The sequence below is a fragment of the Hyperolius riggenbachi genome, chromosome 1, assembly GCF_040937935.1.
Source record: "Hyperolius riggenbachi isolate aHypRig1 chromosome 1, aHypRig1.pri, whole genome shotgun sequence".
Classification (NCBI taxonomy): Eukaryota; Metazoa; Chordata; class Amphibia; order Anura; family Hyperoliidae; genus Hyperolius; species Hyperolius riggenbachi.
In genome coordinates, this window is record NC_090646.1 from 566056178 (window position 1) to 566068775 (window position 12598).

The 12598-nt window shown below is 52.8% G+C and overlaps 1 protein-coding gene across 8 annotated transcripts in view; it reads right to left on the minus strand.

The window, feature by feature from the left end:
* Nucleotides 1-12598, minus strand: part of KIAA0825 (KIAA0825 ortholog) — a 516601-nt gene that overhangs the window by 293632 nt on the left and 210371 nt on the right. For all 8 annotated transcript variants that reach the window (XM_068247538.1, XM_068247506.1, XM_068247507.1 and 5 more), the window contains one exon: nt 11134-11545. In XM_068247538.1, the coding sequence (XP_068103639.1) occupies nt 11134-11545 (412 nt within the window). The remainder of the gene's footprint in view (nt 1-11133; nt 11546-12598) is intronic.

The window sequence follows — 12598 nt, forward strand, 5'->3', positions numbered from 1 at the left end:
TGCTCCTGCACAGGATCGGATAGCTAGTGCTCCTGCACAGGATCGGATAGCTAGTGCTCCTGCTCAGGATCGGATAGCTAGTGCTCCTGCACAGGATCGAATAGCTAGTGCTCCTGCACAGGATCGGATAGCTAGTGCTCCTGCACAGGATCGGATAGCTAGTGCTCCTGCACAGGATCGGATAGCTAGTGCTCCTGCACAGGATCGGATAGCTAGTGCTCCTGCACAGGATCGGATAGCTAGTGCTCCTGCACAGGATCGGATAGCTAGTGCTCCTGCACAGGATCGGATAGCTAGTGCTCCAGCACAGGATCGGATAGCTAGTGCTCCTGCACAGGATCGGATAGCTAGTGCTCCTGCACAGGATCGGATAGCTAGTGCTCCTGCACAGGATTGGATAGCTAGTGCTCCTGCACAGGATCGGATAGCTAGTGCTCCTGCACAGGATCGGATAGCTAGTGCTCCTGCTCAGGATCGGATAGCTAGTGCTCCTGCACAGGATCGGATAGCTAGTGCTCCTGCACAGGATCGGATGGCTAGTGCTCCTGCACAGAATCGGATAGCTAGTGCTCCTGCACAGGATCGGATAGCTAGTGCTCCTGCGCAGGATCGGATAGCTAGTGCTCCTGCGCAGGATCGGATAGCTAGTGCTCCTGCTCAGGTTTGGATAGCTAGTGCTCCTGCACAGGATCGATAGCTAGTGCTCCTGAGCAGGATCGGATAGCTAGTGCTCCTGCACAGGATCGGATAGGTAGTGCTCCTGCGCAAGATCGGATAGCTAGTGCTCCTGCACAGGATCGGATAGCTAGTGCTCCTGCACAGGATCGGATAGCTAGTGCTCCTGCACAGGATCGGATAGCTAGTGCTCCTGCACAGGATCGGATAGCTAGTGCTCCTGCCCAGGATCGGATAGCTAGTGCTCCTGCACAGGATCGGATAGCTAGTGCTCCTGCGCAGGATCGGATAACTAGTGCTCCTGCTCAGGATCGGATAGCTAGTGCTCCTGCACAGGATCGGATAGCTAGTGCTCCTGCACAGGATCGGATGGCTAGTGCTCCTGCACAGGATCGGATAGCTAGTGCTCCTGCACAGGATCGGATAGCTAGTGCTCCTGCGCAGGATCGGATAGATAGTGCTCCTGCGCAGGATCGGATAGATAGTGCTCCTGCTCAGGATCGGATAGCTAGTGCTCCTGCACAGGATCGGATAGCTAGTGCTCCTGAGCAGGATCGGATAGCTAGTGCTCCTGCACAGGATCGGATAGGTAGTGCTCCTGCGCAAGATCGGATAGCTAGTGCTCCTGCACAGGATCGGATAGCTAGTGCTCCTGCACAGGATCGGATAGCTAGTGCTCCTGCACAGGATCGGATAGCTAGTGCTCCTGCGCAGGATCGGATAGCTAGTGCTCCTGCACAGGATCGAATAGCTAGTGCTCCTGCACAGGATCGGATAGCTAGTGCTCCTGCACAGGATCGGATAGCTAGTGCTCCTGCACAGGATCGGATAGCTAGTGCTCCTGCACAGGATCGGATAGCTAGTGCTCCTGCACAGGATCGGATAGCTAGTGCTCCTGCACAGGATCGGATAGCTAGTGCTCCTGCACAGGATCGGATAGCTAGTGCTCCTGCACAGGATCGGATAGCTAGTGCTCCTGCACAGGATTGGATAGCTAGTGCTCCTGCCCAGGATCGGATAGCTAGTGCTCCTGCACAGGATCGGATAGCTAGTGCTCCTGCGCAGGATCGGATAGCTAGTGCTCCTGCGCAGGATCGGATAGCTAGTGCTCCTGCTCAGGATCGGATAGCTAGTGCTCCTGCACAGGATCGGATAGCTAGTGCTCCTGCACAGGATCGGATGGCTAGTGCTCCTGCACAGAATCGGATAGCTAGTGCTCCTGCACAGGATCGGATAGCTAGTGCTCCTGCGCAGGATCGGATAGCTAGTGCTCCTGCGCAGGATCGGATAGCTAGTGCTCCTGCTCAGGTTTGGATAGCTAGTGCTCCTGCACAGGATCGATAGCTAGTGCTCCTGAGCAGGATCGGATAGCTAGTGCTCCTGCACAGGATCGGATAGGTAGTGCTCCTGCGCAAGATCGGATAGCTAGTGCTCCTGCACAGGATCGGATAGCTAGTGCTCCTGCACAGGATCGGATAGCTAGTGCTCCTGCACAGGATCGGATAGCTAGTGCTCCTGCACAGGATCGGATAGCTAGTGCTCCTGCACAGGATCGGATAGCTAGTGCTCCTGCCCAGGATCGGATAGCTAGTGCTCCTGCACAGGATCGGATAGCTAGTGCTCCTGCGCAGGATCGGATAACTAGTGCTCCTGCTCAGGATCGGATAGCTAGTGCTCCTGCACAGGATCGGATAGCTAGTGCTCCTGCACAGGATCGGATGGCTAGTGCTCCTGCACAGGATCGGATAGCTAGTGCTCCTGCACAGGATCGGATAGCTAGTGCTCCTGCGCAGGATCGAATAGCTAGTGCTCCTGCGCAGGATCGGATAGCTAGTGCTCCTGCTCAGGATCGGATAGCTAGTGCTCCTGCACAGGATCGGATAGCTAGTGCTCCTGAGCAGGATCGGATAGCTAGTGCTCCTGCACAGGATCGGATAGGTAGTGCTCCTGCGCAAGATCGGATAGCTAGTGCTCCTGCACAGGATCGGATAGCTAGTGCTCCTGCGCAGGATCGGATAGCTAGTGCTCCTGCTCAGGATCGGATAGCTAGTGCTCCTGCACAGGATCGGATAGCTAGTGCTCCTGAGCAGGATCGGATAGCTAGTGCTCCTGCACAGGATCGGATAGGTAGTGCTCCTGCGCAAGATCGGATAGCTAGTGCTCCTGCACAGGATCGGATAGCTAGTGCTCCTGCACAGGATCGGATAGCTAGTGCTCCTGCACAGGATCGGATAGCTAGTGCTCCTGCGCAGGATCGGATAGCTAGTGCTCCTGCGCAGGATCGGATAGCTAGTGCTCCTGCTCAGGATCGGATAGCTAGTGCTCCTGCTCAGGATCGGATAGCTAGTGCTCCTGCACAGGATCGGATAGCTAGTGCTCCTGCACAGGATCGGATAGCTAGTGCTCCTGCACAGGATCGGATAGCTAGTGCTCCTGCACAGGATCGGATAGCTAGTGCTCCTGCTCAGGATCGGATAGCTAGTGCTCCTGCACAGGATCGGATAGCTAGTGCTCCTGCACAGGATCGGATAGCTAGTGCTCCTGCACAGGATCGGATAGCTAGTGCTCCTGCACAGGATCGGATAGCTAGTGCTCCTGCACAGGATCGGATAGCTAGTGCTCCTGCACAGGATCGGATAGCTAGTGCTCCTGCACAGGATCGGATAGCTAGTGCTCCTGCACAGGATCGGATAGCTAGTGCTCCTGCACAGGATCGGATAGCTAGTGCTCCTGCACAGGATCGGATAGCTAGTGCTCCTGCACAGGATCGGATAGCTAGTGCTCCTGCACAGGATTGGATAGCTAGTGCTCCTTCCCAGGATCGGATAGCTAGTGCTCCTGCACAGGATCGGATAGCTAGTGCTCCTGCGCAGGATCGGATAGCTAGTGCTCCTGCTCAGGATCGGATAGCTAGTGCTCCTGCACAGGATCGGATAGCTAGTGCTCCTGCACAGGATCGGATGGCTAGTGCTCCTGCACAGGATCGGATAGCTAGTGCTCCTGCACAGGATCGGATAGCTAGTGCTCCTGCGCAGGATCGGATAGCTAGTGCTCCTGCGCAGGATCGGATAGCTAGTGCTCCTGCTCAGGTTTGGATAGCTAGTGCTCCTGCACAGGATCGATAGCTAGTGCTCCTGAGCAGGATCGGATAGCTAGTGCTCCTGCACAGGATCGGATAGGTAGTGCTCCTGCGCAAGATCGGATAGCTAGTGCTCCTGCACAGGATCGGATAGCTAGTGCTCCTGCACAGGATCGGATAGCTAGTGCTCCTGCACAGGATCGGATAGCTAGTGCTCCTGCACAGGATCGGATGGCTAGTGCTCCTGCACAGGATCGGATAGCTAGTGCTCCTGCACAGGATCGGATAGCTAGTGCTCCTGCGCAGGATCGGATAGCTAGTGCTCCTGCGCAGGATCGGATAGCTAGTGCTCCTGCTCAGGATCGGATAGCTAGTGCTCCTGCTCAGGATCGGATAGCTAGTGCTCCTGAACAGGATCGGATAGCTAGTGCTCCTGAGCAGGATCGGATAGCTAGTGCTCCTGCACAGGATCGGATAGCTAGTGCTCCTGCACAGGATCGGATAGCTAGTGCTCCTGCGCAGGATCGGATAGCTAGTGCTCCTGCTCAGGATCGGATAGCTAGTGCTCCTGCACAGGATCGGATAGCTAGTGCTACTGAGCAGGATCGGATAGCTAGTGCTCCTGCACAGGATCGGATAGGTAGTGCTCCTGCGCAAGATCGGATAGCTAGTGCTCCTGCACAGGATCGGATAGCTAGTGCTCCTGCACAGGATCGGATAGCTAGTGCTCCTGCACAGGATCGGATAGCTAGTGCTCCTGCGCAGGATCGGATAGCTAGTGCTCCTGCGCAGGATCGGATAGCTAGTGCTCCTGCTCAGGATCGGATAGCTAGTGCTCCTGCTCAGGATCGGATAGCTAGTGCTCCTGCACTGGATCGGATAGCTAGTGCTCCTGCACAGGATCGGATAGCTAGTGCTCCTGCACAGGATCGGATAGCTAGTGCTCCTGCTCAGGATCGGATAGCTAGTGCTCCTGCACAGGATCGAATAGCTAGTGCTCCTGCACAGGATCGGATAGCTAGTGCTCCTGCACAGGATCGGATAGCTAGTGCTCCTGCACAGGATCGGATAGCTAGTGCTCCTGCACAGGATCGGATAGCTAGTGCTCCTGCACAGGATCGGATAGCTAGTGCTCCTGCACAGGATCGGATAGCTAGTGCTCCTGCACAGGATCGGATAGCTAGTGCTCCTGCACAGGATCGAATAGCTAGTGCTCCTGCTCAGGATCGGATAGCTAGTGCTCCTGCACAGGATCGGATAGCTAGTGCTCCTGCACAGGATCGGATGGCTAGTGCTCCTGCACAGAATCGGATAGCTAGTGCTCCTGCACAGGATCGGATAGCTAGTGCTCCTGCGCAGGATCGGATAGCTAGTGCTCCTGCGCAGGATCGGATAGCTAGTGCTCCTGCTCAGGTTTGGATAGCTAGTGCTCCTGCACAGGATCGATAGCTAGTGCTCCTGAGCAGGATCGGATAGCTAGTGCTCCTGCACAGGATCGGATAGGTAGTGCTCCTGCGCAAGATCGGATAGCTAGTGCTCCTGCACACGATCGGATAGCTAGTGCTCCTGCACAGGATCGGATAGCTAGTGCTCCTGCACAGGATCGGATAGCTAGTGCTCCTGCACAGGATCGGATAGCTAGTGCTCCTGCCCAGGATCGGATAGCTAGTGCTCCTGCACAGGATCGGATAGCTAGTGCTCCTGCGCAGGATCGGATAACTAGTGCTCCTGCTCAGGATCGGATAGCTAGTAGTGTTGGGCGAACATCTAGATGTTCGGGTTCGGGCCGAACAGGCCGAACATGGCCGCGATGTTCGGGTGTTCGACCCGAACTCCGAACATAATGGAAGTCAATGGGGACCCGAACTTTTGTGCTTTGTAAAGCCTCCTTATATGCTACATACCCCAAATTTACAGGGTATGTGCACCTTGGGAGTGGGTACAAGAGGAAAAAAAAATTTAGCAAAAAGAGCTTATAGTTTTTGAGAAAATCGATTTTAAAGTTTCAAAGGGAAAACTGTCTTTTAAATGCGGGAAATGTCTGTTTTCTTTGCACAGGTAACATGCTTTTTGTCGGCATGCAGTCATAAATGTAATACATATAAGAGGTTCCAGGAAAAGGGACCGGTAATGCTAACCCAGCAGCAGCACACGTGATGGAACAGGAGGAGGGTGGCGCAGGAGGAGAAGGCCACGCTTTGAGACACAACAACCCAGGCCTTGCATGAGGACAAGAAGCGTGCGGATAGCATGCTTTGTACCACCATGCAGTCATAAATGTAATAAAGATAAGTGGTTCAATAAACAGGGACCACGCGGCAACGCTAACCCAGCAGCAGCACACGTGATGGAACAGGAGGAGGCGCAGGAGGAGAAGGCCACGCTTTGTGAGACACAACAACCCAGGCCTTGCATGAGGACAAAAAGCGTGCGGATAGCATGCTTTGTACCGCCATGTAGTCATAAATGTAATAAAGATAAGAGGTTCAATAAACAGGGACCACGCGGCAACGCTAACCCAGCAGCAGCAGCAGCAGCAGCACACGTGATGGAACAGGAGGAGGCGCAGGAGGAGAAGGCCACGCTTTGTGAGACACAACAACCCAGGCCTTGCATGAGGACAAAAAGCGTGCGGATATAGCAGCAATGCTTTTTGCCGCCATGCAGTCATAAATGTAATACAGATGAGAGGTTCAATAAACAGGGACCGGAAACGCTAAACCATCCCAGATGTTCATCGGTCATGTTACTTGGTTGGGGTCCAGGAGTGTTGCGTAGTCGTTTCCAATCCAGGATTGATTCATTTTAATTTGAGTCAGACGGTCTGCATTTTCTGTGGAGAGGCGGATACGCCGATCTGTGATGATGCCTCCGGCAGCACTGAAACAGCGTTCCGACATAACGCTGGCTGCCGGGCAAGCCAGCACCTCTATTGCGTACATTGCCAGTTCGTGCCAGGTGTCTAGCTTCATGCCCGGTTTCAGGTCCAGCGGTGCCAGCCACAAATCCGTCTGTTCCTTTATTCCCCTCCAAATTTCCTCCCCTGTGTGCTGCTTATCCCCAAGGCAGATCAGCTTCAGCAACGCTTGCTGACGCATGCCAACAGCTGTGCTGCACTGCTTCCACGATCCTACTGCTGCTGGTGCTGGGTTAGCATTTCCGGATGAGGTACAGCTTTGAGATGCGTTGGAGGAGAAGGAGTCAGAGAGGTAGGTGCTGCTGTTGTTATCCAGCTGTTTGCGGCGTGGGCAACACCCGCGCCGTAGCAGGTGAGGAATCGCTGCCAGGCTCCACAAGGTTCACCCAGTGCGCGGTAAGGGAGATGTATCGACCCTGGCCGAACGCACTCGTCCAGGTGTCAGTGGTGAGGTGAACCTTGCAGGCAACGGCATTCTTCAAGCTTCGGGTTATTTAGCTGACCACGTGCTCATGCAACTCAGGCACTGCAGAGCGCGCAAAGTGGTAGCGGCTGGGAACCACGTAACGTGGGATGGCCACTGACATCATGCCCTTGAAGCTGTTTGTCTCCACCACTCGATATGGCAGCATTTCGCAGGCCAGAAGCTTGGCTATGCTGGCTGGCTGTTACTGCCACGGCCCGGGGGTCATTTGCTGGCAATTTCCTCTTGTGCTCAAACATCTCAGAAACAGACAACTCAACCGTAGCGCTGCACACCGAAGGGCTGTTGGTTGTTGTGTTTGATGAACACTGGGAGACCTCAAGAGCACTAGTCCGGAAAGTGACAGTGTCAGCATCGTCTGATGTTTGTGAATGTTGTGAACCACGCAATGGCTGGGCTACTGCTGCTGCTGAGGCGGGTCTGGTGGTGAGTCTGGTGAACCCAAGGGAGGCAGTGTTGCTGGTGGTACCCTGTCCTGCCGCGTTTGCCCACAGAGTGGGATGTTTGGATAGAATGTGGCGGCTCATGCTGGTGGTGGAGAGGTTGTTAATACTTTTCCCCCTGCTCAGGCGGGTCTTGCACACCTTGCAAATCGCCATGGTAACATCCTCAGTGCAGTCTTCAAAGAAAGCCCAGACTTTAACTGGCTGAGGACTCGGACCTCGTGCGTGATGTGCTGGTGCTGCTTAACCCACTGCTGGACGCTTGAGAGGTCATCCAAGTAATTATCTGGTCCTGTTCTTTTGGATCTGTGAGGGTTGTTGTCCTGGACAACATGGGCAGTATTGAGTGGGTTTTCTTGGGTGCTCCCCTGTGGCCTGTACGTGAACCGTCAGGGGAAACACCTCTTCCCTTGCCCCTCCCTCTTTCACCGGATTTCTTCCTCATTTCACTTATCCTTAAAGTACACGCTGACTGGCAGCAGTACAGTGGCAGTACAGAAATGCTATACAGTGGTGGGTGAGCGGTGTACCACTATTGTCAGCAGTGACACAGAGCACAATGCTATACAGTGGCGGGTGAGCAGTGTACTACTGTTCCCAGCAGACACAGAGTGGAAGTAAACACAATGCTATATAGTGTGGCTGAGCCGTGTACACAGAGTGGCATTAAACACAATGCTATATAGTCTGCTATATAGTCACCCCGAACAGGGTGATGTTCTGCAGAACCCGAACAGTGGCAAACACTGTTCGCCCAACACTACTGGGAGGGAACGCAGATTTTAGTACCTAAACACACGATACAACATGTTTTCCGGGGTCGGACTCTGAGGCACATACAGATGGTCCCGATCATCATCCTCATCATACAACTCTTCTCCTGAGTCTGACCCACCCACCACCTCTGCCACCCCAACATCCCCAGACACAGACCCCTCATCGTCCTCAACATTAACTTGGGATGCTGGCCTGAGCCAGACCTCCTCCTCCACATCAGGCCCCATCATCTCCTCAATGGCAGCCCTCATTAATCGCTCTGGCGACGGACTGATGGACACAACGTTCTCCTCCGGGGAGGGCTGCTGCTGACCACTGGCTGCTGGGGTGGATGTTATAGCTTGCGTGGGGCGTTGGCTGTTGCTGTTGTTGGGAGTGCTGCTCACAGCGGAGGTCTCTGGGGAACTCATGTTGAGCTCATATAGTGGTTGACGGTGAGTGGAGTATTACTGATCCCAGCAATATACACACTGACTGGCAGAGTACGCAATGCTATATAGTGTGGCTGAGCGAGGTACACAGAGTGGCAGTAAACAGAATGCTATATAGTGTGGCTGAGCGAGCGGTGTACCACTATTCCCAGCAGACACAGAACAGTGAACAGAATGCTATATAGTGTGGCTGAGCGAGCGGTGTACCACTATTCCCAGCAGACACAGAACAGTGAACAGAATGCTATATAGTGTGGATGAGCGAGCGGTGTACCACTATTCCCAGCAGACACAGAACAGTAAACAGAATGCTATATAGTGTGGCTGAGCGAGCGGTGTACCACTATTCCCAGCAGACACAGAACAGTGAACAGAATGCTATATAGTGTGGCTGAGCGAGCGGTGTACCACTATTCCCAGCAGACACAGAACAGTGAACAGAATGCTATATAGTGTGGCTGAGCGAGCGGTGTACTACTGTTCCCAGCAGACACAGAACAGTACACAGAATGCTATATAGTGTGGCTGAACGAGCGGTGTACTACTGTTCCCAGCAGACACAGAACAGTACACAGAATGCTATATAGTGTGGCTGAACGAGCGGTGTACCACTATTCCAAGCAGACACAGAACAGTGAACAGAATGCTATATAGTGTGGCTGAGCGAGCGGTGTACCACTATTCCCAGCAGACACAGAGTGGCAGTAAACAGAATGCTATATAGTGTGGCTGAGCGAGGTACACAGAGTGGCAGTAAACAGAATGCTATATAGTGTGGCTGTGCAAGCGGTGTACTACTATTCCCAGCAGACACAGAGTGGCAGTAAACAGAATGCTATATAGTGTGGCTGAGCGAGGTACACAGAGTGGCAGTAAACAGAATGCTGAGCGAGCGGTGTACTACTATTCCCAGCAGCGACACACAATGACTGGGGGGGACCCTGGCTAGCGTGGCTGGAGCGCGAACTACCCTGCCTGCCTACCCAAAGCTAAACCCACAGACAAATGGCGGAGATATGACGTGGTTCGGGTATTTATTTACCCGAACCACGTGACAGTTCGGCCAATCAGAGCGCGTTCGGGTCCGAACCACGTGACCCGTTCGGCCAATCACAGCGCTAGCCGAACGTTCGGGGAACGTTCGGCCATGCGCTCTTAGTTCGGCCATATGGCCGAACGGTTTGGCCGAGCACCGTCAGGTGTTCGGCCGAACTCGAACATCACCCGAACAGGGTGATGTTCTGCAGAACCCGAACAGTGGCGAACACTGTTCGCCCAACACTAATAGCTAGTGCTCCTGCACAGGATCGGATAGCTAGTGCTCCTGCACAGGATCGGATGGCTAGTGCTCCTGCACAGGATCGGATAGCTAGTGCTCCTGCACAGGATCGGATAAGCTAGTGCTCCTGCGCAGGATCGGATAGCTAGTGCTCCTGCTCAGGATCGGATAGCTAGTGCTCCTGCTCAGGATCGGATAGCTAGTGCTCCTGCACAGGATCGGATAGCTAGTGCTCCTGCACAGGATCGGATAGCTAGTGCTCCTGCACAGGATCGGATAGCTAGTGCTCCTGCTCAGGATCGGATAGCTAGTGCTCCTGCACAGGATCGAATAGCTAGTGCTCCTGCACAGGATCGGATAGCTAGTGCTCCTGCACAGGATCGGATAGCTAGTGCTCCTGCACAGGATCGGATAGCTAGTGCTCCTGCACAGGATCGGATAGCTAGTGCTCCTGCACAGGATCGGATAGCTAGTGCTCCTGCACAGGATCGGATAGCTAGTGCTCCTGCACAGGATCGGATAGCTAGTGCTCCTGCACAGGATCGGATAGCTAGTGCTCCTGCACAGGATCGGATAGCTAGTGCTCCTGCACAGGATTGGATAGCTAGTGCTCCTGCCCAGGATCGGATAGCTAGTGCTCCTGCACAGGATCGGATAGCTAGTGCTCCTGCGCAGGATCGGATAGCTAGTGCTCCTGCTCAGGATCGGATAGCTAGTGCTCCTGCACAGGATCGGATAGCTAGTGCTCCTGCACAGGATCGGATGGCTAGTGCTCCTGCACAGGATCGGATAGCTAGTGCTCCTGCGCAGGATCGGATAGCTAGTGCTCCTGCACAGGATCGGATAGGTAAATATTTACCTTGCTGCAGTTCGGAGGGCTGCAGTGCTGGATTGCCAGGACACCGGAGCACAAGGGAAGCCTCATTAGGATGCAGAGGCTTCCCCCTCTTGAGGTACTGTAAGTATCCCCCAGTGGGTTTTTTTCTTATTACAGATTCTCTTTAATTTACAAAACAAGTGTGGATCCCTGAAAGAACCAAATACTTACCCATCACGACTCAATGTTCTGGCCCTCAGCAGCTGATCCTTAATCCACTTTGGTTTACTTCTCTCTATGTCTTCCAGTACTCTCTGTGCCTCCGAGTCCTTGGAATGACTGGCCTTGATTCCACTTATCTTTTCCAAGCACCCACAAACTACTGCAAGCCTTTCTTGACTCCATGTTGTCAGTGTTGTACGCGTCAACTGCTCTACAGCGTTTCCATCTTTCAGTGTACGGCAAACAACTTCAATTAGATTCCATACAAGTACTCCTGTATTCTGTAATACAGAGTTCTGGTGGGCTAATTTTCTCTCTGAGAATAAGAAGAAGTATTTTATGGCAGGGGGCAGGCATGCGATTACTGAAGGAAGTTTGTTGATAACAATGGACACTGCTTTTGCTGTAAGTCTTGTGGAATCTAGAAAAAGAAAAAAAACCTGTCATTTTTTAGTGACCACAAACATGTAATATTACAAAAATATATAAGCAGAACCCAAGACTGCATAATGTGTTTCCTGTTTAGTGAAAATGAGATTGAAAGTGAAATGAGTTCTCTGCATTGTTGGCAGGAACGGCCCTACCATGAAGCAGAATGAATTAAGTGATTCAGGGCAGCAGGCTGTAGGGGGCAGCATCAGCTCTATACTCAGCTGATCTTTTTCAGTCTCTCCCTCGGCTCTGCTGCTTCTGCCTGACTCATGAAGTACAGAGCTTGCTTGCTGTTAGTCTGTGTGAGCTAGCACACCCCTTACCTAACCATTTCTGTACCAGCAGTCTCTGCCCCTTAAGAACCAGAGACGGCTGGTACCGTAAAACGCCACCTTCCAACAAATTGCCACACATAACCGCTACTCTCGCTGGTCACGACGCTGTCCCATTTCCGCAGGCTCCTCTCTCTGCTTACATTGGCTCCTGACATGCTCACAGAGCTCTGCCGTCTTATAGACGGCAGAGCGAGCGAATTGCGGTGGGTGCAGAGCGGCGAGATCAGTGGTAACAGTGATAACAGCGGTAGAGCAGAGTGCCAAAGCAGTAGAATCTACGTTTAGTCAGAGCCGCAGCACCACCTGCTGGACGTATATTCGGTCCAGAAGCAGTTAATTATGCACTGCTCTCTGCTAGCCCTGCCTCTTCTTCTTGTGCCATTTTGCCCTCTGGTTTCCCTGCCGTGCAGGTAAGCTGCAGATTATTGCTGTGCATGTACATTAATCTCCATTATAGACATTCATGTAAATTGCAGTGCTAATAGCCTTTGCCAAATAATGTTGTATATAATTGACAAATGATACAATCAGAACAACACTTCTACCTAATTGTTATAATTTTACTAGTTTACATTAACATTATTTTTCCAGCATGGTACAGATCTTGGAGTAGGACAGATTCACAGACTGCTATAAAAATGCAGAGCCCATAAAGACTTTTTTTTTTAAAATTTGTCTTCAAATGACTTAATTCATTGGTCATAATC